The following is a 24,754-nucleotide window of genomic DNA, read 5'->3' on the forward strand; positions in this document are numbered from 1 at the left end:
ACCCGCCACGAACAGTGTCCGACTTCACCAAGGAGGCAATGAGTATCGAGCGCTCTTTACAGGAACGGGGCGCCCACTACGGACGTCAGCCTACTGTAGCAGCCGCTTCCCAGTACACGCCTACGTCGCTGACCGCCGAGGAGCTTTGGGAGCTTGTAAGAATCCTTGTGCGCGAGGAACTGGCGAAACGTCAACTTGAAGCTCCACAGGCCAGCGTCGCTGCCGTAACGGACGTGGTCCTGAAGAAATCCGACGAGTTGTGCAGCCGCCCCCAGCTCCACACCCGGCGCCCTCCGTTATGACGTACAGCGACGTACTCTGAAGTCCTGGGCCAGCGATGTGACCCTTTTCCCCCGTCGCTCCTGTGCCATCTCTGCGGTACCCAATCGCAGCAGTACTCTCCGTGCCGCCGGAGTCCAGGCCCCCCATGAGCAAAGCGCACGCGTGGCGTGCGCAGAACAATCGGCCGCTCTATTACCACTGCGGGGAGCCCGGCCACGTCCTCCGCCACTGCCCCTACAGCAGAATGGGTTTAAGGGTGTTTTCACCTGACGCACCTCGGCCGCGCTACGGTGAACTACCACAGCATATCGAGCAGTACTTGGCTGATAACGTGCAGTCTTCGACCTTGCAGCGACGCCAGTCCCGATCACCATCCCCAAGACGGCTCTCTTCGCCCAGCCGCCCGTCGTCCTCTGTCCAGTTCAGAGGTACATCCCCACGTCGGGAAAACTGAAGACGGCGTCCTCCGGGTATAGGTCTGCGGTACTGGACCGAGTCAAGAGCCGCAACCCGACGATTCGCCGCCACGCTCCGACCGACGATGACCATACCCGTCCACGTCGACGACGCGCTGCGACCGACTAGTCTCCGCCGAAATTCCGGTATCCGCCGACAACCACGACGTTAACGCACTCGTGGATACCGGCGCTGATTTTTCTGTAATGAGCAGACGGTTAGCCACGGCCTTAAGGAAGGTTCCGACCCCTTTGTCGGGGCCGCAGATCCGGACAGCCGGTGGCCATGTGGTAACTCCGATCGGTGTCTGCACTTCGCGAATCCAGATCCGCGGAGTTACTTTCCCTGGTTGCTTTGCTGTGTTACCTGAGTGCTTCAAGTACCTCATACTCGGTTTGGATTTCCTTCAGCAGTACGGTGCCGTTATCAACCTTCAGAAGCTAATCGTGTCTTTTTTGCACACAAGGTCCTGTCGACGACGATGCCGAGCCACGCAGAGCTAGGTTATGCGTCTTTGACGACCACGTATTGATCCCGTCAAGAGCGAGCATGTTTGTTACCGTAGAGTGCGATAACAGCCCAAGCCCTCGTGGCATCGCTGGAACCAACATCTCGCTGCTCCTGGGTGGGCAAAGTATGTGTGGCTCGCGGAATTATTGAACAGTGGGTGAACCGAACTTTTGGTGACCAATTTTGGTTCTCGACCTCAGTGTTTGCCTGGCAAAACACCTATTGCGTATTCGAATAACTTAGCGCATTCGCGCGACAGCACGCGTTGTCCGGAATCCCGGCATACGTGGAGGCACCAACCACTCCCATAAAAACCGCCGTGAACCCGAACCTCTCGTCTAATCATAAACGCTGCCTAGGGAGAATTACCGAATCTCTCCGCGACTGTTTTGCCTCGGCCTCCAAGTTTAGGCAGACTCCGCTCACAAAGCATCGCATTACAGTTGACGCCAACCAGCGGCCGTTACGTCAGCCGCCTTATCAAATCCCTTCGAAGGAACGGGATGCCATTCACCGACAATTTCAAGAAATGCTCCAAGACGACGTGATACAGCCGTCGACAAGCCCGTGGGCATCGCCTGTTCTAGTGGCGAAGAAATATGGAACCCTACGGTTCTGTGTCTATTCATCATCATCATCAGCCTTACTACACCCACTGCAGGGCAAAGGCCTCTCCCATGTCTCTCGAATTAACCCTATCCTTTGCCAGCTGCATCCACCCTTCGACTACAAACTTTTTAATCTCATCCGCCCACCTAACCTTCTGCCGCCCCCTGCTGCGCTTACTTTCTCTTGGAATCCACTCCGTTACTCTTAAGGACCAGCGGTTATCTTGCCTTCGCATTACATGCCCTGCCCAAGCCCATTTCTTTCTCTTGATTTCGACTACGATGTCATTAACCCGTGTTTGTTCCGTCACCTACTCTGCCCGCTTGGTATCTCTTAGCGTTACACCTATCATTTTTCTTTCCATGGCTCGCTGCGTTGTCCTTAACTTAAGCTGAACTCTTTTCGTTAGCCTCCACGTTTCTGCACCGTAGGTGAGCACCGGTAAGATTTTGCTGTTGTACACTTTCCTCTTGAGGGAAATTGGTAAACTGCCACTCATGATCTGCGAGAATTTTTCATATGCGCTCCACTCCATTCTTATCCTTCTAGTTATCTCCCTCTCATGATCCGGATCAGCTGTCACTACCTGCACTAAGTAGACGTATTCCGTCACAATTTCTAGTCTCTCGCTGCCAATTGTGAACTGTTGTTCCCTTGCTAGGCTGTTGGACATTACCTTGGTTTTCTGCATGTTAATTTTTAGACCCATCGATCTGCTCTGCCTGTCTAACTCATTGATCATGATTTGCAGTTCACCTCCTGAGTGACTCAGCAAGGCAATGTCATCAGCAAATCGCAGATTATTTAGGTATTCTCCCTTTATTCTTATTCCCAACTGTTCCCAATTCAGGCCTCGAGATACCTCCTGTAAACATGCGGTAAACAGCATTGGCGAGATCGTGTCTCCTTGCCTGACGCCCTTCCTTATTGGAATTTTATTGCTGACTTTATGGAGGACTATAGTAGCTGTACAGTTATATATACCTTCCAGTATTTGGACATAAGGCTCTTCTACCCCCGATTACGCAATGCCTGTATGACTGCTGAGGTTTCCACTTAGTCGAATGCTTTCTCGTAATCAATGAAAGCTATATATAGAGGTTGATTATATTCTGGGCATTTCTCTATCACCTGATTGATAGTGTGAATATGATCTATTGTGGAATATCCTTTACGAAAGCCTGCCTTATCATTTGGTTGATTAAAGTCCAGCGTTACCCTGACTCTATTAGCGATTACCTTAGTAAATACTTTGTAGGCAACGGATAGTAAGCTGATTGGCCTGTAATTTTTCAAGTCCTTGGCGTCTCCCTTATTATGAATTAAGATAATGTTTGCATTCTTCCAAGCTTCTGGTACAGTCGAGGTCAGAAGGCATTGCGTATACAAGGTGGCTAGTTTTTCTAGCACGATGTCCCCTCCATCCTTCAACAGATCTGCTGTTACCTGATCCTCCCCAGCTGCTTTTCCCCTTTTTATTGCTTCTAAGGCTGTCTTTACTTATCTTTCGTTACTGGCGGGATGACGCATTGCTGTGCACTGCTGTCTTTCTCATTAGCGCTCTGATTACATTGGCTACTGTACAGGTCTGTGTTGAACTCTTCGGATACGTTAACTATCTTATCCATATTGCTAATGACATTGCCCTGCTTGTCTCTTAATGCATACATCTGGTTTATACCTATGCCTAGTTTCCTCTTCACTGCTTTTAGGCTACCTCCGTTCTTTAGAGCATGCTCGATTCTCTCCATATTAAATTTCCTTATGTCGGCTACCTTGCGCTTATTTATTAACTTTGAAAGCTCTGTTAGTTCTATTTTATCGGTAGGGTTAGACGACCTCATGCTTTGGCGCTTCTTAATCAGATCTTTCGTCACCTGAGATAGCTTCCCGGCATCTTTTCGAACTGTCCTACCGGCTACTTCTACTGCGCACTCCGTAATTATTGATGTCAGATTATCGTGCATTGAATGAACATCAAGATCGTCTTCCTCAGTTAAGGCCGAATATCTGTTTTGCAGCGCTATAAACTCCTGTGCTTTCCCTCTTATGGCTAACTCGTTAATGGTCTTCTTATTCTTTAGCTTCTTCCGTTCCCTCTTCACGTCTAAGCTAATTCTAGACCTTACCATTCTGTGGTCGCTACAACGCACCTTTCCGAGGACTGCCACATCCTGAATGATGCCGGGTTTAGCGCATAGTATGAAGTCGATTTCATTTTTAGTCTCACCATTGGGGCTCTTCCAGGTCCACTTCCTGTTTTCTCGTTTGCGGAAGAAGGTATTCATGATCCGTAAATTATTTCTATCCGCGAATTCGACTAATAACTCTCCCCTGCTATTTCTAGAGCCTATCCCATAGTCACCTACCGCGTGGTCGTCAGCCTGCTTCTTGCCCACCTTCGCATTGAAGTCGCCCATCAGTACAGTGTACTGCGATTTTACTTTATTCATTGCCGATTCTACGTCCTCATAGAAACTTTCAACGGTCTGGTCATCATGGCTGGATGTGGGTGCCTAGGTCTGTTCTACTTTCAGCTTGTACCTTCTATTCAGCCTAATTACTATAGCTGCTGCCCTCTCGTTAATACTATAGAACTCCTCCACGTTGCCCGCTATATCCTTATTAATGAGGGATCCCACACCTAGTTCTCGTCTATCCCCTAATCCGCGATAGCACAGTCTGTGTCCGTCCTTTAGTACTGTATACACCTCACCTGTCCTCCTAACTTCGCTAATCCCTGTCACATCCCATTTAATTCCCGCTAGTTCTTCGAACAGCACTGCTAGGCTAGCCTCACTAGATAAAGTTCTAGCGTTAAACGTTGCCAGGTTCAGATTCCAATGGCGGCCTGTCCGGAGCCAGAGATTCTTAGCACCCTCCGCTGCGTCACAGGTCTGACCGCCGCCGTGGTCAGTTGCTCCGCAGCCGCAGGGGACTGAGGGCCGAGGGTTAATTGGTTTGATCATAGAAGGTTGTGGCCAAGTACTACACCAGGGTGGCCAAATCCTGCTCTGGTGAGAGAATGCGTTGTCGGTTCTGGTCACCGAGATCAGGCCGCACTCCAGGCCTGGTTATGCAATTCCATCGACACGCGGATTTTATTTTGAAACCCGGTGGAGAATTGCGTGGCACCAGGATTTGAGCCCCGGTCCTCTTGCACGCGAGGCGGACGTTCTACCTCTACGCCATCGCTGCATCCTGTGTCTATTACAGACGTCTAAATAAATTCACCAAGAAAGACATTTATACTCTGCCACGCATTGATGACTCCCTGGACCGGCTACACCACGCCACGTACTTCTCGTTACTAGATTTACGCAGTGGCTATTGGCAAATCGAGGTGGACGAACGTGATCGGGTAAAGACCGCCTTTATTACACCTGATGGTCTCTACGAATTCCGGGTGCTCCCTTTCAGTCAGTGCTTGGCTCCTGCCACCTTCCAGCGGATAAGGGACACCGTGCTTGCCATTCTAAAATGGCAGTCCTGCCTCGTGTACCTGGATGACGTAGTCATCTTCTCCGCCACGTTCGAAGAGTACCTAAGGCGCCTGCGCGCTGCGTTCGCAGCAATTTGTTCGGCCGGTCTTTCCCTCAAGCCCGAAAAGTGTCACTTTGCTTTGCAGAAGTTGAAGTTTCTCGGCCACATCGTGAGCGCTAAGAGAGTCAGCCCTGACCTCGATAAGACCGCCGCCGTCACTGCTTTGCCCGTGCCCACCAATAGGCGAAGTGTGCACCGCTTTGTGGGTTCCTGCACCTATTATCGGCGTTTTGTGCCGAACTTCTCCCAGACCGCTGAGCCTCTCACTCGCCTCACGAAAGATGCCGAACCGTTCCTCTGGGGTCAGGAGCAACAACAGACCTTTGAAGACCTCCGCACTCGTCTCCAGAGTATGCCCATCTTTTGCCACTTCGACGAGTCAGCCGACACTGAACTGCACACAGACGCGAGCAACATCGGCCTGGGTGCGGTCCTTGTGCAGTGGCAGGATGGTCCCGAACGCGTCATCGCACACGCAAGCCGCACCTTGTCACGCTCGGAGGTGAACTGTTCTACTACTGAAAAAGAATGCCTGGCAATTGTGTGAAAATAATAATTGGTTTCTTGGTGGAAAGGAAATGGCGGAGTATCTGTCTCATATATCGTTGGACACCTGAACCGCGCCGTAAGGGAAAGGATAAAGGAGGGAGTGAAAGAAGAGAGGAACAAATAGGTCCGCAGTGGAGGGCTCCGGAATAATTTAGACCACCTGGGGATCTTTAACGCACAGCACACGGGCGCCTTAGCGTTTTTCCTCCATAAAAACGCAGCCGCCGCGGTCGGGTTCGAACCCGGGAACTCCGTATCAGGAGTCGAGCGCCCTAACCACTGAGCCACCGCGGCGGGGCGCAATTGTGTGGGCAGTGACCAAATTTCGCCCGTATTTATACGGCCGCCATTTTAGAGTCGTCAGTGATCACCATTCGCTTTGTTGGCTGGCGAACCTCAAAGATCCCTCGGAACGGCTTGCACGCTGGAGCCTTCGCCTTCAAGAGTTCGATGTCACCATCGTTTATAAGTCCAGGAGGAAGCACAGTGATGCCTACTGTCTGTATAGTGCTCCTATCGAGGACAACCAAGCTGATCCCGACGAGGATTCTGTTTTTTTCGGCACCATCTCTACGTCCGTCCTCACTCAACACCTAAGAGACGACAGTGAATTACGGCACCTCATTGATTATCTTGAAGTAAGCGTGAATCTTCTCACGTGGACTGTCGTCCTTCTGTTTGCGCGATGGCGTTCTGTATAAGAAAAACTACAACCCCACGGCAGCTGCTTATCTGCTCGTCGTACCTGCGGCCTTGCGCGACGGAGACCTGCCGGCGTGCCATGATGACCCATCTTCTGGTCACCGGGGTTTTTCCTGCACTTTGGCGTGGATACGCCAAATGTACTACTTGCCCAGGGTTGCTGCAATTGTCCAGCGTTACGCCAGAACTTGCCGCGAGTGCCAACGTCGCAAGACGCCGCCGAATTAGCCAGCCGGACTACTGCAGCCTATTCATCCGCCACAAGTCCCCTTCCACCAAGTCGGCATGGACTTAGTCGGCCCATTTCCGGAGTCTTCGCTGGGTAACCGCTACATTGTGGTCCCCACCGACTACCTCAGCCGGTGCTGTGAAACTAAAGCCTTCCCTCGAGGTACCGCTGACGAAATTGCAAACTTTTTCGTTCAAAATATTGTGCTTCGTCACGGTGCACCCATCATCGTTGTAACTGACAGGGGACCGGCGTTTACCTCGGCCCTTACGCAGGAGGTTATGAGCCCTAGCGGCAAAAGTCACCGCAAAACAACCGCTTATCACCCTCAAACGAACGGACTCACCCAACGGCTCAACAAGACGATCGCCGACATGATTTCCATGTATGTTGACGCTGACCACCGGAACAGGGACACCATACTCCGTTACGTTACATTTGCCTATAATACTGCTCTACAAAAAACGACGCGCTTCACTTCAGTTCGTTCAGTGCATGATGGCGAAGCCACAACCATGCTGGACGCAATATTGCTTTCGACTGGTCCTATCTCATCTGTTATGGGTGCTGCCCCAACTTGTTCGTCACGCCGAGGCCGCCCGTCAACTCGCCCGAATGCGCATCCGACACCAGCAAGGAAATTACGACGCTCGCCGAGGTTTTAGTTACCAGCCCAGCGAACAAGTCTAGGTTTGGAGCCCAATCCGCCTGCGTGGGCGCTCCGAAAGGTTTTGCGCCGATATTCTGGCCCCTACGAGGTACTTCGACAAGTCAGTGTGGTGAACTAGAGGTTTTCCCCCAGTGAACAGTTCACTCCTCTAGACGGACGACCTTCGAAGTCGTTCATGTCGCACGGATGAAGCCGTACCTCGCCCGCTAGCGTTTCAGGCGTGTCTGCACTAGCCGCCAGACACATGCGACGTACCTTGTCTTCCTGCTTCTCATTGCTGCGGCACCGAGTCGTTACCCTTCAGAGGGGGAGTAATGCCACAGTACCAATAAATCCAGTGGCGCCATACCGCGGCCGAACTGTTTTAGATGGGACTTGTCATGCCTTGCGCACTCGAGGGGCTAGGGGATTGTCATCTTCCTCGCTCGAGCTCTCTGCTGTCTTGCACGCCCAGCACGTCTTATTAAACCTGGTCTGCGTGCTTCGACCGTTTATGGGTGACAATATATAAACAGTGATAGCTCAGAATAATGTTTCCTTCCCCTACCCCTACTGGACCGTGCAGCCAACCATGTATGTATATATATATATATATATATATATGTGTGTGTGTGTGTGTGTGTGTGTGTGTGTGTGTGTGTGTGTGTGTGTGTGTGTGTGTGTGTGTGTGTGTGTGTGTGTGTGTGTGTGTGTGTGTGTGTGTGTGTGTGTGTGTGTGTGTGTGTGTGTGTGTGTGTGTGTGTGTGTGTGTGTGTGTGTGTGTGTGTGTGTGTGTGTGTGTGTAAAGTTGAGAAACGCTTCATTTAGACAGATTTATTTTCAGTCGGCGTTTCGGACAGAGCCTGTCCTTTCTCAAGACTGAAGGAGTTAGCATTGGCACACATGTCCGACACATGGACGAACCCACAAGCAAACGAATGCTGGAAAGAACCTCGGCTGAAAAGAAAAAAATACTAGAAAAGGAATAAATAGAGAAACAGAAGAAAAGAGAAAGAAAAAAGGAAAACGAGGAGCGGGAGGGGAGAATAGGCACCCCTCAAGTACAGTGAACTGTAATATTGGGTAGTGTGCTGACAGGCACGGCTCGTGGTGACCCCGCCGGTGTCGAGAGGGCGCGGCGGCGTGTGGTGGCGCTGCACGCGTCCTCACTGGTAAAAACGAGTGGCGCATTCGGCAAGCGTCGCAGTAGGCGTGGTAGCCACGCCGACGAATTATCGCGACATTCGCGTGGGTGTCACCGAAATGGCTAAGCGGACATTGAATGGAACTTTATTTCTGTCCTGTGCACATGTTTACTCATTCCTCAAAGGTTCACAAGTTACATAGCATGAGGGAATATTGCTGGATATTATAATGCGCTGCACACGGGTTGTACAGCTTTTTCTATTAACACTTAACGTCAATAGTAGTAGCATGTGGTGTAGCGCAATTTGATACATGACGGGGCAAACGCGGGATGAAACGAGTGACGGCGGCAAAAATTATTTTTATTCGCAAAGAGCCGAGATGCACAGAAAAGAGATGGGTAGGAAAACGATAGGTAGAAGGAATTCGGCACGTAGACACATATCCGCAAGTCATTTAGACACAACAGTAACAGTGACTTCTTATTTATTTGGGCAGCCATGCAGCCACTGCTGTTTGAAACAAATGAGGCAGATTTGTCACCACTGCATATATATGCTCACTCATTTCCTCAGATCTCCCCCTTTTCCTACAACTTGTTCTAGCAAGTCACGGCATAGTTAGCAACGGCTCAGTTTGAGGTGCTTGGCCCGTGCGCGTTTTTCTGTATTTTTTTAGTGAACTCCTTTCACATAGAGAAAGAAGTTCAGTCAAATTATTATGTAGACCCGTATTAATTCTTCAGACAGGCCTTCCGCGTGAACGGGGTAACCAACTTTTTCTGCAGTCTACTTCTAACCACATCCAACACATTTCGGAATGCAATTCATTTCAGCTAGACCATTCTGTGAAGAAGTTTTCAAGTTTCAACACAAAGCCATAAAGATGCGCCGATGGGTACAGCGCAATCCTCCGTGGTCGCGGTATTTTGTCAGCCTCGCAGGAAAAAAGTTTTCATCGGGCGACTGCATTGTAAGCAAGGTTAGGCACAATTGGTAATTTGTCTTCAATACACATTTCCATGAAGCATACCCTGCTAGGTAAAAAACGAGTCTACAGTCACCTTCAGCTACGTGCTCATCGTGGTCATGTGCTGGCAAACAAGCTGAATTCGGTTCTTGATGGAAGGCCTTTACACTGCATTTAAAGGCTGCTTATCTGGGCATTCTCCATCACATCTGTCTTCAAAGGCTAGCAGAGAATCTGGCACTGTCTCAGGAGGATTACCTTGAGATACTCACTTTATGAGCCCATAAAATGAAAGGCAATTGCCTAGAATTAAAAATTGGGTCAGTTTATGGTGCTGGTTGCACCCTAAAGGCTGCCTTATGATTCCGAACAGATTCTCAAGAGGATTTTGGCTAAGCTTTGAAGTCATCAGATATCTGCACTTTAGCTTTTCTGTCAGGTATGCCAACAGCTGGAGTGTGCATAAAATATTCAAACGAAGAACAGCGGCTGTTGAAGCGCTCAGAAAACCACGACCAGTTTTTACAAGCCTAGTCAAAAAATGATAAAAATGTCTGCATTCATGAGCATCCCATATGTGAACAAAAACGTGGAGTGACCCCGAGAAGCGCGCGAACCAGCGCAAAACCGCACAAACGAGCAACAACGAGACCCGTTGCGGTGGCTCAGTGGTTAAGGCGCTCGGCTTCTGATCCGGAGTACCCGAGTTCGAACCCGACCGCGGCGGCGGGGTTTCGATGGAGGCGAAATGCAAAAGGCGTCCGTACGTGGTGTGCGATGTCAGTGCACGTTAAAGATCCCCCCGTGGTCGAAATTATTCTGGAGCCCTCCACTACGGCACCAATTTCATCTTTTCTTCTTTCAGCCCCTCCTTTAACCCCCCCCCCCCCTTTTGACGCGGCTCAGGTGTCCGCCGATATGTGAGACATATACTGCGCCATTTCCTTTCGCCAAAAAACCAATTTAATTTAATTTAATTTACAACAACGAGCCCGCAAATTCAAACACGGCGCAGCTGCAGTGACGGCACATCTTACCGTGATGTCTACTGTGGCGCCACCTCGTGTCGGCGCCGCGAAGCAGAAGCCTGTCGACATTCGCGGGGCCACCACCCCCCATTGAGCCGCCGCGGGGTGACCACACTACCCAATATTCAACAAGGTTGAGGACTGGGCGAGTTGGTAAGTATTCATTTTAAACCAGCCAGAAGACGCGACACAAAGGAAGAAGCAAACAAGACGAGGCTGTAGCGACACTACTGTAGTTTATAGAAATGAAAAACAAATCTGTCGCGAGATAGTTGAAGCCTTCTACATTGCTAAGGCTAAGGACACGTGTGTGGCTAAGCCGTCGGTAAACCTTCACGCTAAGGAATTTGCCTTTTTAGATAACTTGTTAGTAAGACCCTGACATTGGAAAAAAATTTTTGTGTGCCCTTTCACTGATACGGCTTATGTGCGCGCGCATCTCAGTGCGAGTCTTCGTTGTTTTCTTCCTTTCAATAAAACTTCAGTTGTTAGTCCAGCCTCGGCTTGTTTGCTTCTTCCTTTGTGTCGCGTCTTCTGGCTGGTTTAAAATGAATACCCAATATTCTAGTTCACTGTACCTCAAGGCAACAAAAGAGCGGCGGCGAGTAAGGTGCACGGAACCAGACGGTGGCGGAATCGCCGAACAGATAAGAATTAGAGATGCATACACTAGCGTGCCGCCGGACAAAAAGGATAAACAAATAAAGAAAATAAAATGCAGACAGGGCAGGAGACTTCCGTCATCTGGAGCCCACTCGGCACGAAGTGTCAAGGCGGAATCATAGGCGCGGTGAGCTTAACTAGACACACGTCTGATGGGCAAGCGAGACTGATGGGCAAGTTGGTATGACATACTGAGGTTAAACAGCGCACCTGAACAAAGACGCTGGAAGAAGAGGTTAGACACAAGGCGGTGTCTGGTCTCTTCTTCGCTCGTCCTTGTTCAGGTGCGCTGTTTTAGCCTTATTACCGCGTAGGGTAAGCGTATTTAAGCTGTTTTCAGCCGTGAAATAAGGTGATGGGAAAATAAACGAACTAAAGATGAAATGCCACATTCCCCTTGCTTTGTATAAGCAGCAAATTATTAAGTAGCAGCGGTGCCGGCCAAGCGATAGCGCGTTGGTCATGCACACAGGTGAAGATGCGGGCACAAGGTTGTCTGCCAATTGTAGCCAGCGACCACTCCATGCTCGCACCTTTCCCTCCCCAGCGCTACATGCGCTTTTCTTCCCTTCTACTCAACCCCCGACTGTTCCCCCTGTGGGGCCCCGAAAGCCACATTCGACCCCATTATGTTCATCTGCCGATAACTACAGCCGCCGGCCCAATGGGCCCTCGCGGACTCGGAGGGGTGGGAGGTAGTGGTCTCTAGCTCCGACCCGGCTTCGCAACAGAGGCTGGTGCAGTGGTCGGAGAAAGTCGTCGTCAGACACCGGCTGGCTGCTACCACCCGTGACCAGAAGGCAGCCTACCTCTGAAATTTTGAACTATAAGGGCTGTGCCAATAATAAATTTTTTGGTCATCACCACCGGCTGATTGGTGGAGTGGCGCAATCCTTTATCTTTGGTTTTCAGAAGCACCGCTTATCTGTGCTCATCGCGCGTTGCAATTCATATTGATAGAGACCGAACTTAGCGGATAGAAGTGCTCGGCTGAATGTACAACCAGAGGTAGAACGTTATATATTAGAATTCGTCAAAAGGGCCTTCTTACCTGAATTTTATTGTTAACAGCGGAGTATTGAAGCACGTGTGGTCCTTGCACAGGAGTTGTGATGTTATTCACCTGAACACTGGTACTTGATCCTTGGTTCATCACACTGAAGGCGTAGTGGTCAGTGAAGTCGAGAGCTGCATACGTGACTGTGCTTTGGTTGACCCTTCCAAGGTATATACCTGCATCGTTGCTTGAAAAAGGAAATAAAGGAAAGCGCATTGTACTCGCCGTAAAGCACAACATAAAGAACGGTCTCTAGACTAGCCGCCGTAAAGGAAATTAATAATAATAATAATAATAATAATAATAATAATAATAATAATAATAATAATAATAATAATTGGTTTTTGGTGCAAAGGAAATGGCGCAGGATCTGTCTCATATATCGTTGGACACCTGAACCGCGCCGTAAGGGAAGGGATAAAGGAGGGAGTGAAAGAAGAGAGGAACAAATAGGTCCGTAGTGGAGGGCTCCGGAATAATTTCGACCACCTGGGGATCTTTAACGTGCACTGACATCGCACAGCACACGGGCGCTTTAGCGTTTTTCCTCCATAAAAACGCAGCCGCCGCGGTCGGGTTCGAACCCGGGAACAAAATTGAAAATCGGTTTTTGAGGAAAGAAAATGGTGCAGTATCTGTCTCATATCGTTGGACATCTGAAGCGCGCCGCAACGGAAGCGATATTGGAGGGAGTGAAAGAATAAAGGAAGAAAGAGATGCCGTAGTGGAGGGCTCCGGAATAATTTCGGCCACCTGGGGATCTTCAACGTGCACTGCCATCGCACAGCACGGGCGCCTTTGCTTTTAGCCTCCATCAAAACACGGCCACCGCGGTCGGGTTCGAACCCTGGTACTCCGGCTCAGTAAACGAGCGCTTATTTCTTTCACAGTTTTGCAGGTCAACCGGTCAATCCCCATTTGCAGCCATACTGCCTGGACAAGACCTTCAAGTTCATGCTCGCCATCCTAACACGCTTACTACTTTACACCCTCCTCCTCTTCACCAGGCCTTCCTCCTAGGAGGGATGACCCTATGATGAATGTTAAATAATGAACGCTTTGCCCAGAAGGAGACAACTCCTCTTGTCGAAACGTTGGCAGTCACTCTGGGGCATTACTCTACATTGTTGACTTTGTGTATGTCGGATGGATGCATGGGTGGAAGATGGGAGCGTCCCCTCTCAAAAACGGTGCTCGCAGTTGGATGACGCTCAGCTTTTTTTTAATTGTTTTTTAAATGGTATTCAAATTCGCCGTTTTCCTGAATTACGTTTTTAGTCCTACCCTTCTAACTTTATTTCACCTCTCTGCTTTTGAGCCACCAATCTTCCAATCGCTTTTAGCAAACTTGCACCGCAGATTCATTCACATATGACCACTGTTATTTCGAAACCCTAGGGCCTCAGAGAGCGTGACTGTGCCTGCATCGACATCCGGATGTATACCATGACATTTGAGTATCAGGTGCTCAATTGTTCCTACAGATTTACCACAAACATCACATGTGTCATCTTCGTTAAATTTCTTTTTGTAGCTCCGCGTTCTAAGACACCCTGATCTAGCTTCAAAGAGAAGGGCACTAACTCTTGATTTATCATAAAATGCTTCAGTAACGATCTCCCTTTTCTAGTATCGATTTAGTTCTACACTATGCTTCTCTTCCACTGAAATAATCAAGTTTTTACCTCCCGCTTTTTTTTGCCTGTCGTTTAATGCTCTTTCTTTCTCTGTCCTCGTGTCCAGCATACTAACTGGTTAGTTTCCTAGTTCCTTTCCGCCATTGCGAGTCAACTCTCTTTCTGCATAAGTATTTAAATACATTAGCTGCCAACCTTTTACCGTCCAATTTCCTCAGGCGTTATTCGTATATTATTTTACTCTGAGCTTCCCGTGCTTCGAACGATGCCGGGCCTATGTTCCCCTGTACTGCCTCATTTTGGTTTTGCCGGGGGCACCTAGTGCTAATCTTTCAACAGCTCTATGATTTAATTCGAACATCGACGGAACTTCTGCCCTTAAGCACGGAACCGCATTCCCAAAAGTAATCCCCGGCATCATTATTCCTTTCCAAATAGCTCTCAGTGTTTCATATCTGTCATACCTCCACAATGCCCTATGTTTTCAAGGTGAAAAACGTAGCGCAAAGAAACGAGGACACAGAAAGACGGACAACACACAAAGCGCCGTGTGCTGTCCGTCTTTCTGTGTCCTCGTTTCTTTGCGCTACGTTTTTCACCTTGAAGTTATGAACCAACAAGCCCAAGCATATACCCTTCTGCCCTATGTTTCATTATCCCGGCATCTCTTGGCCCTTTTTCTACGAGAGACTGTTCGTGCTTTTCCGTGTACATCTGCCCTTCGTTTCCCATACCCCGAGATTTTTGTATTCGGCCACTCCGGGTATTTCATGGCCTTGCATAGTAAGCACGTGATCACTTGTATCGTTGAAAATGATCACACCTAGCTTAGTTGCGCTGAAACTGAAATCCAGAGCGCCCCCTTCGTTTACAAGCAATTAACCACAGTTTGCAAATCTTCCTGGCTATCTGCTAACAGTTCTATATCGTCTGCATACATTAAACCCGGTAGCCTGTGCTCAACGACCTTTCCGCTTAATCTGTACGACAGATTACAACCTAGATTGCTTTCTTTATGCATAGTAGCAGCGCAAGAAACACACACACACAAAAGAAGAACTAGAAACCTGGAGACACGCACAGACGCTGCTGACACGCACAGACTGACAGACACGCACAGATTGCTTTCTTGTATCCTTCTTTTCATATTTATGGTATAAAGCATGAACAGCAGCGTTGATAGAGGACAACCTGGCCTTAATCATTTGCGTACCTCGACAGTTAGAATGCTTTTTATCCCTTCCCATGTAATTTCAATTTTATCTCGGAATATTTTCTGTAGAAAATCACCGACCTCATGACCTATACCTTCATCTTCGAACATGTTCTAGAGGACTTCTCTGTTGACGTTGTAGTATTCACCGCTTAAGGCGTAAGCACCGCTTAGGAAGGCTCAATGCAGAGGTCTGTTTTCCGCCTTAGCTATTTCTATGCACTGGGTGAGCACGAACAGAATGTCATCTAAGCAGCTACACCTTCTGAATACGTTCTGAAGTTCTCTGAGTATCTTATTGCTTTCTACCCACGACAGCGTTTTTAATTTCACCACCTGCTTTGCCAGCTTGTATAAAACAGGTGTTAATGTAATCGGTCGGAAGGATTTTATGTTCATCTTATCTCAAATCCGTTTATCAATCAAACTTAATTTTACTCTGTCTGCAGCTGTGCGGAATTGGCTTATTTGTTATGACTATCTTCAATGCTTCTAATAATGTTTGCTTGCTTCTTGGTCCAACTTCATTAATCTGCTGGATTGTAATGTCCATCCGCAGGGATGTGCATTTAGGAACAATCGCTTCCGCGTTTATTCACTTAAAGACTTGTCAGTTCTGATCTGCTCTCTATTGTGCGGTCCTGTGTTGCTCCCTCGTTTAGGGAGATTACCCTATCGTCGCTCTTAAATGAATGAGCTGTGACTTATGTTATGCAGTTAACAGCGTCGTCTCCCTATAAACATTTTCCCTCGGCATCGTGAATCGGTTCCTGCTTTCTGTGATTCGCTTTGTCCAGCCAGGTTATATGCTTTCAGAATTTTCTTGGCCCCCTTTAGTAGCATCGTGAACTTGAGCCAGCCAACGAACAGAGGGCGGCTTTGTTTTAGCCTGGACGAGGGCCTGGGCTTGCTGTTTCTTTTTTCGATAAGATTCCCATTGTTGGCAAACCATCTGCCTGGCCTCTCTCTACAATGAATTCCTGAAAAAAGGCCTAACAATGACCTGACAAAACCGTATTCTGGTTGTAAGGGTCGCCGAATTGAAAGAATTTCGGCCATTCAAGGTTCTTCGACGCTCCTTACAAGCTGAATATCTCCATAGAAATGCTGTCACACCAACATGGTATTAAATCCTCCTCCTAACACCTAGCAGCAGAGCTCAGCCGCTTAACTATCGCGAAGCATTGCTCAGCACTTGCTATAGTGGGGCGATGGCTGGTCTTTTCTACACCGACACACTGAAGACGCGCGGAGGGTGCGAGTGCTGTACCGAGAAGCTCTCAATGAATACGAACTCCTGGCAGAAAGCGTTTTGGGAAGGACTGACTTGGCCAATTTACCACTCGCCTGCACTGATCTAGGGCGCCCGTTGTCTTGTGCAGCCGTACGACGAACGAGCTACCGCTGCTGTTAGGAACTTCCTCGGTCTTCGGCGCCTCTTGGCAACAGCCACTCTTTAGTAACTGAACACTGTAAGACAGAGCACGTGCACAATTGGGATAGCAAAAAACTGTGTGTTTTAGGAAAGCCTGCCACTAATTTTGAGGAACAGAGTATATGGGGTAAACAGGTTTTTCCGGCATTAAAAATAATAGAGTTGGCTGAATTAAAAAAGTTGGGCTGAGGCTTAGCTAAAGTGTTAAACCTGGATATTTCGAAGCGAAAAGCGTTTAGCAAGGCGTGCCTCTCGTGATTCTGGCGTTTCAGCCGCTTATCTAGCCTTGCACTCTTCACATCTTCGCTGCTTTTGAGCCAACTCGCACGCTACCACTTCTGGGTCTTCTTCTCCTCCTTCCATGGCGAAAGATCAGACAACGGAGGCCGCGCGCGACGACGGCTGCGGCAGCAGCGGCCACCTGCGCTCCGCGTGACGTGACTTGGTTTCACGGTCAGACGAAGGAGTTGGCTACGACGGCTGCGGCAGCAGCGACCACCTGCGCTCCGCGTGACGTCACTCGGCTTCGCGCATGCGCAGCTGTGGCAAATCTGTAGTGTGGCTCACGCGAAGCGTGGCGTTGACTAGCCTAGTGAAGCTTCTCACTTCAAAAAGAAAAAAAGGACGAATTATGTTAGCTAGTAAAAGGATTAACTAATTAACGATAGTTAACTTTTTAGCTATTACCGAGAGATGCTGATAGCGATTAGTTCCTTGTAGCCGGCTGTTAGTGGTAGCAATATCAGTTTTTATAATTTCGAAAACGCCCTTATCCTCGCCGCAAAGGCTCAACCAATTTGGTCCATTTCTCGCGCCTTTCGAAAAGTGCGCGCCTGTGGGCGCGCCACTCCAAGTCAATCAAATCGCGACGCTCAGTGACGCGCGCACCACGCGACCATTTTTCGGTGGTAACCAGGCGAGATCCTAGGGCGTTAATCAGGCGGCGCCCCCCCCCCCCCCCCCCTTCAGTGCACTGAGCTAAGCGGTATGAGCAGCAGTGGCAAGCAGGAGAACATGATCCTAATGGGGCTTGCAGAGTAGCTAAACGGATTAAAAAGATGGGGTGGTAATTAGGTAGCAGCCTGGTAGCACCTATTACGTCGTAGCTCCAACTGCACGCTGACATCATGCTAGCGCACTTATTCGCATTTGGCGTAAATACACAGAGTGATATTTTTCCTTCTGCTTTCTAATGAATAGTCTTCAAAAATAAACCTAGTAAGCCCTATGCATGGACACAACAAATTAAAAAAATCCCCTATGCTGGTTGGTGTCGAAGACTGCTGGCTTCCGTCATGTATGTCATAACAAGCCCCTCTTTCGCCTTCCATGGTGTGCGCAATAGCTAAAACGACTGTCTCGATTCTGGCAGTCTTTATGTCATAGGTAGCTTAAGAGGTCCTCGCACAGCTTTCGACCTCGCCGTTCGATCATGTTCCTACGTGGAACTCGCAGTAATACAGGACGTGCTACGTCCGGCACTATGAACGAGGGTGGCGCTGCTGATCACTCTGAAGGTTCGCTTGCACTACACTTAAGCACCCCGAAACCGGTAGGTTGGATAGCCGTCGCCGTAGCTCAGTTGGTTGAGCACCGGACGCCATATTCGGAGGTCGTGGGCTCGAATCCCACCGGCGGCATGTGGTTGTTTTTCTCCTGGTTTTATTATCCTCCCATTCATGAAAAACTTCAAAAGAAAACATCCGTTATGCTCCTTGCGCTCGGTGGCTGTTCGCTTCCATCATATACGTCATAACGAGCACCAATTTTCCCGGGACTTGTCTGCTTATACATATATTTTTATATATTGGGAACAGCAGTTCAGAATTGGTAGCGACGTGCTGGAAGTCGTAAAGGAATATGTCTACTTAGGGCAGGTAGTGACCGCTGATCCGGATCATGATATGGAAATAACTAGTAGACTAAGAATGGGGTGGAGCTCATGTGGCATGTTTTCTCACACCAGGAATGCCAGTTTAGCAACATGCTTGAGGAGAAAGGTATACAACAGCTGTATCTTACCGGTACTCATCTTTAAGGCAGAAACGTGGAGGCTAACGACAAGGGTTAAGCTCAAGTTAAGGACAACGTAGCGAGCCATCGAAAGAAAAATTACAGGTTTAACGCTAAGAGACCGGGAGCGGGCAGAGTGGGTGAGGGAACAAACGCGGGTTAATGACATCCTTGTCGACATCAAGAGGAAGAAATGGGCTCGGGCAGGGCATGTAATGCGAAGGCAAATTAGCTGGTGGCCATTAAGGGTAACGGAGTAGATTCCAAGAAAAGACAAGCGTAGCAGAGGGTGGCAGAAGGTTAGGTGGGTAGATGAGATTGAGAAGTTTACAGGCATACGGTGGGCGCAGCTGGCGAGGGACAGTGCGAATCGGAGACATGGGAGATGCCTTTGCCCTACTGTGGGCGTAGCCAGGCTGATTATATATATATATATATATATATATATATATATATATATATATATATATATATATATATATATATATATATATATATATATATATATATATATATATATATATATATATATATATGTGTGTGTGTGTGTGGGTTCATAAATATATATATATATATATATATATATATATATATATATATATATATATATATATATATATATATATATATATTTATGAAGGGAGCCAACAGTCACCGAAACAAAGGTGCATAGGGGAACGTTAATTTTTTTTTTATTAATGCGTTACGCTTATCAGTGGGATAATAATACTAAGATTAATAAATCGCTTAAAGAAAATTACTTATAAAGCAGCAGAAAAAACAACCATGCCGCCGGTGGGATCCGAACCCACGACCTCCGAATATCGCGTCCGGTGCTCTTACCAACTGAGCTACGGCGACGGCTGTCCAACCTGCTGCTCTCGTGGGTATTATGTTTACTGGGTGTAAGCGAGCCTTGAGAGTGTTCACCAGCGCCACCCTCGACCATAGCGGCGGACGTAGCACGCCCTCTAATACCGCGAGCGTGACGTAGAACGTCATCTAACGGTGAGGGCGGAAACTGTGCGAGAGCCCTCTTATGCTACCTGTGGCATCAAGACTGCCAGAACCGAGACCCTCGTTAAGCTATTTATATATATATATATATATATATATATATATATATATATATATATATATATATATATATATATATATATATATATATATATATATATATATATATAGAGAGAGAGAGAGAGAGAGAGAGAGAGTAGGGAGGGAGGGAGTAGTGGCGAGGTGGGGATGTTGAAAAGGAGAGGGTTCCGGCTGGCTACCCGGCACGTGTTAAGATGTAGAGGAAAAGACAAAATAGAGAGGCGAACCGATGATGACAAATGTAATTACATGACTGCCATGACCGTTGTTTCCATAACTTTACAATGCACAACGAGGCAGCTTTCATTAGTGCGCATATGCTGCGCTGACACAGGCTCTGAGCTTGGGCTTGCGCTTGGCGATCTTCAAGAGTTCCAAGAATATTAAGAATGTTGCATCAAGACACATGACGCCGTGTCTGGAAGAGCAAGCCTTTCGGTTCGTTACGAATGCGGCATCACTCGCGCCACAAACGTGAGGTGTGCTCATCAGCCCAGGCTATTCAATGCATCGGTTATACTCCAATTATTGTATAGCGCGCTCTGGGGCTCATAATAAGTCATTATTGCTACGTAGGTTCGTCCACAGCGCGATCAAATATGTCGTGAATTAATATATATGTCGTGAATATGTCGTGAATATATATATATATATATATATATATATATATATATAGAGAGAGAGAGAGAGAGAGAGAGAGTAGGGAGGGAGGGAGTAGTGGCGAGGTGGGGATGTTGAAAAGGAGAGGGTTCCGGCTGGCTACCCGGCACGTGTTAAGATGTAGAGGAAAAGACAAAATAGAGAGGCGAACCGATGATGACAAATGTAATTACATGACTGCCATGACCGTTGTTTCCATAACTTTACAATGCACAACGAGGCAGCTTTCATTAGTGCGCATATGCTGCGCTGACACAGGCTCTGAGCTTGGGCTTGCGCTTGGCGATCTTCAAGAGTTCCAAGAATATTAAGAATGTTGCATCAAGACACATGACGCCGTGTCTGGAAGAGCAAGCCTTTCGGTTCGTTACGAATGCGGCATCACTCGCGTTATCATGTTACACTTATCAAGTGAAGCTTGGGTTACGTCGGGAACCTTTTTTGCACGTGATCGTTGTCTAAGATCTGTGCACATCCTCAACACACTTTACCGTCATACTCACCACAACGCTTCACTTCGAGCCCCTGTAGCACGTTTGAACCAACGACCCTTAGTAGTGTATGTGTTGCGTACCCGCCTGGCACACACAGAGCCTGGGCTCGAACCGCAATGCCGGCGAATTTCTGTCTTCGAATGGTCATTATCGTGCTGACATGCTCTGATGACACGCTCAGCGGCACGCTCTGCTGAGAGGTCCTGTACACGCCCCTTATGAGACAAGAAATGTTTTCGCATTAAACAAAAATTACGCACTGTTTATGCTCTACTGCGTATCGCTCTCAAGTCAGCAGAAGCTGAGCAGACGCAATTGATGACGCTCTTCAACCGGGCAGATGCGGTGCAAGCGCTCAAATTACTCTGTTTGCAGTGGCACCAAATTTCACTCTAGCCGGTTTGTCTCGCACGGAGCATGAGTGGCCGAACAGGTTCGCATGCATTTAATGCTCATATTCGCTGGGTGATTTTGCTGTGCACGTCATGTTTCGTAGAGCGACGCTTTTCGGTGCGTCGGCCTCAACGACCAATTCCTCGCATTTGCGGAAACATTGGGACTTACTTAGGACAGTCTGTGCCCTTCGAGGAGGCCGTCCCTCTGCGCCACGCAAAGCCGCTCTCCCTGGAGAGCATCGCTCAACGCCGGAGTCCCCGAGTGGCGAGAGGGGAGGTGTCTGGGGGCTTAGACCGTGGGAGCGACGAGACAACCACGAAAGCGTCAGTCGCAAAACAAACCTTGTACGCATCAAATCTTTTTGTAAGCAGTCGACTTCGACGCGTTCAGTGCTGTGCACGGAGACGAGCGAGAGCCGCTCCCGAGTCGTTCTCCTGCTGCTGCTGCGGCGGCGGCTATGTATTCATCGTGCCGATATCCGAGAAAATGCTGCGCCTGCAGCAGCAGGGCATGGTTACTCAGCTGTGGTATCCCATCAACCGCAGCCTTTTTCCGCGTTAAGCACGCACACCTGCGCCATCCTGCTCTGTCCCCAGCTGTGCACGCTGCGGCGGAGCAGCTGTGACGTCACGTCAGCCGCAGCGCCATCTCCGCCTGTTGTTCTAGTAAGCCTTGCATGGCTGTGCTCTTGCCGGTCTGCTGTGAAGCTTCCCTCTGGAATGTTTTGCGGTGTCGATCGCCGCGGCATAACACACGGCCAAGCAGTGAAGCAAGCATTTTTTAGGCGGACCGGTTGGAAATTAGCACGCCACCTGCCTGCGCTTAGGGCATAAGCATCCGCGCTCTATCGAAACCACACGGGGCTCGCGTCAGCTAACTGTGGTACGCCGAGGGCTCCTACGGAAGGAATAATAGCAGCAAAACGCGCCTCTAATTTTTCGGACTATGATATCGCGGCTCACGTGGCTCACAGGAGCAGTTTGAAGGCACGCAGTGGAACAATTCAAGCGCCCCCAGGGCACTGCAGCTTGCCTATAACCGCCCATATCAACTCTCGGTGTAAGACAATCGGTGTGCATGTTGACCTCTTTATACCTTGCCCGAAACTGGCACAGCCAGAATGATTATTGGTTGAAGCGAAAGAACACGCCTCCAGGTTTTTAGAAATAAAATTTGTAAGACTGGTCTTGTGTCTTTGTACAATGTTGACTCTTAATTAACGCGAATGCTCCTTGACACACACAAAGTGAAGAATGGAGGGATAACCCTCAGGCTGCCTGCCAACGTTTCGAGAGGTCTTGTCTTCGTCTGGGCGAAGGGTTCAACATTGGCCGGGTTTAAATAGGGCCTTCACTGCTTGGACAAGTTCACACTCCACATCCTAACACCCTTCCGAATTCACGCACTCCTCCCCCTCACCGGACCTTTCCCCAGCAGCATGGCTAATCGGTCCAATATTGGAAGTATATTTTCAAAGGCAGGTCTTACAAAGGGGCAAAGTGAAACCATCCATTTCCAACGTTGGGCAATTACCTGTGCTGCTTGGGTCCCCCTCGTAGCGATGGCCCTATGTAAGCTCCCCCCACTCCCTCCATGATGAACGTTTTGCCCTATGGAAGACAAGTGCGCTTTTCGAGAGATTAGAAACCACCCTGAGGCCTTTACCTTCCTTGTTAAGGGTTGGGAATGTTATATAAAGGATGGGAAACATTATAAAAAGAAATTACTTACAAAATAAAAATAAAGTAGTTATGCATATCTGCATGAGTGTTCTAAAGTTTAAAAATGCGGATGAGTAGGTGATTGCAGCGACGACGCGTGGAAGGACATTACAGTCGAAGGGTGAGCTGTGAAGAATGATGCGACAATGTATTATTGTATACATGTTTGTGGACAACTCGAAGAGAACGACCACTGCGGAGTGCAATGCGCCCCAGAGGGCTGATGCAGGGCGGTTCATGAAATTAACTGTATAAAAAATTATGAGATAAGCACTTGCTAACGATTACAAGTCATAAAAGCCAGGCTTGTAATGCCGGACTCTGCTTTAAACGATGTTATGGCTACTATTGTGTCCTGTGTTTCTGTTTCGGTTTGTTCGAATTGAACTGGATTTGGCCTTGTTTACGTCATCTGTTCTTCATTAGTGCTTAGATTACCACGTGATTGTTTTATATAAAAACTATCCTGCCATTAATAAAACGTCATTAGTCATGTTATGCTGAGGCACGACTAACTTCTTGGGAGGCCCTCCAGGCCGACACCACAGTTATATTGTAGTAATGATATAAATGAATAAATTTTGTGCTCGGTCCTCTACAGATACCAGAGAGCTTTAGATATATTTGTTTAAGGCTCCAGATGGCAGATGCATATGCCAGCTATGATCTGAAGAGTGACTTGTACACAAACAGTTTTAGGATTGTCAGCGCGTTACGTGCATGACGTTTTAGAATCCAAGGCGTCTGATAGCGCTGAAATGACCTTAGCGACTTGCATGTTTCAGGTACCAGCGTCCCAACGGGGCAGTTCACCCAGAGCACGTTGGCAATCTGGCCACGCCGGTGGGAAGAGCTGTAGCATCGCGGCATCGCCAGCGGTGCTGATGAAGATGAAGTTAGCGTGACCTCCCTCGCGCAGACCAGAAGCTCTCGCTCGGGCAACAGAGAACGCTTTCGGCAACCGGCCTGGCCAGCAACGTGAATAGCCCACTCCGCCGGCTCACCAGCCGCGGCTACCGGGACTCCAATAAATGTGGACCTTCCACCACATCTAGTGACACCGGACGACAGCTTCGCAGCACGCAACGCAGATCCCACCGGCTCTGCGCTCCTGCCCGTCCTGTCCCTCCACTTAGCCTTGCCGCTGCACGACCGCTGTTTGCACCAGGACATCGGCAGTTTCTTCTCGCCGCCATGTCCGCGCCTACAAGCGCACGCGATGAGCTCCTCCAGCCCTATCAGCGCTCCTTCCTTCCTCGGCTGCCCGGCCTGCTCGCTTTTTATGCCAGGGACACCGTTTTGTGGATGGCGCTGCTGGACTCGAATGTGTGTATGGAGTGTGGCACTACAATGGCCTATGTTCTACTGTGACTGAATATGTGCATAGATGGTGACTTCTGGAGTGGACTGTGATGCGGACTGTGTGGATTGATTGTGTGCATAGATGGTGACTGCGGGAGAGAATGTGTGCTATTATAAGAGACTGTGCGCTTAGCGGGGTAGATGCGGCATTATTAATATCGAAGGGACGCTGTGGTGGAGCAATTGCCGGCTGATAAAGCAAGGCTAACCCCACCTGCAGCATTCAACACCTCAACTCAACTCAACTCGCACTTTTATGTCAACAACGTGTTCAGCAAGCTGCTGCGCTATCAGCACACCAGCCGCGAACTACCACCCGGTCTTTTGGCACCG

General features: G+C 48.7%; 1 protein-coding gene and 1 non-coding gene across 2 annotated transcripts in view; one reads left to right on the forward strand and one right to left on the reverse strand.

Annotated features, from left to right (window-relative positions):
- LOC144130148 (uncharacterized) overlaps nucleotides 1-24,754 on the reverse strand; it is an 82,196-nt gene that overhangs the window by 44,754 nt on the left and 12,688 nt on the right. The window contains exon 3 of the mRNA XM_077664160.1: nucleotides 12,387-12,579. Within this exon, the coding sequence (XP_077520286.1) occupies nucleotides 12,387-12,579 (193 nt within the window). The remainder of the gene's footprint in view (nucleotides 1-12,386; nucleotides 12,580-24,754) is intronic.
- Nucleotides 18,245-18,317, forward strand: TRNAW-CCA (transfer RNA tryptophan (anticodon CCA)). The gene has a single exon. It is a non-coding gene; the product is annotated as a tRNA-Trp (tRNA).

The sequence above is a fragment of the Amblyomma americanum genome, chromosome 4 (genome assembly GCF_052857255.1).
Source record: "Amblyomma americanum isolate KBUSLIRL-KWMA chromosome 4, ASM5285725v1, whole genome shotgun sequence".
Lineage (NCBI taxonomy): Eukaryota > Metazoa > Arthropoda > Arachnida > Ixodida > Ixodidae > Amblyomma > Amblyomma americanum.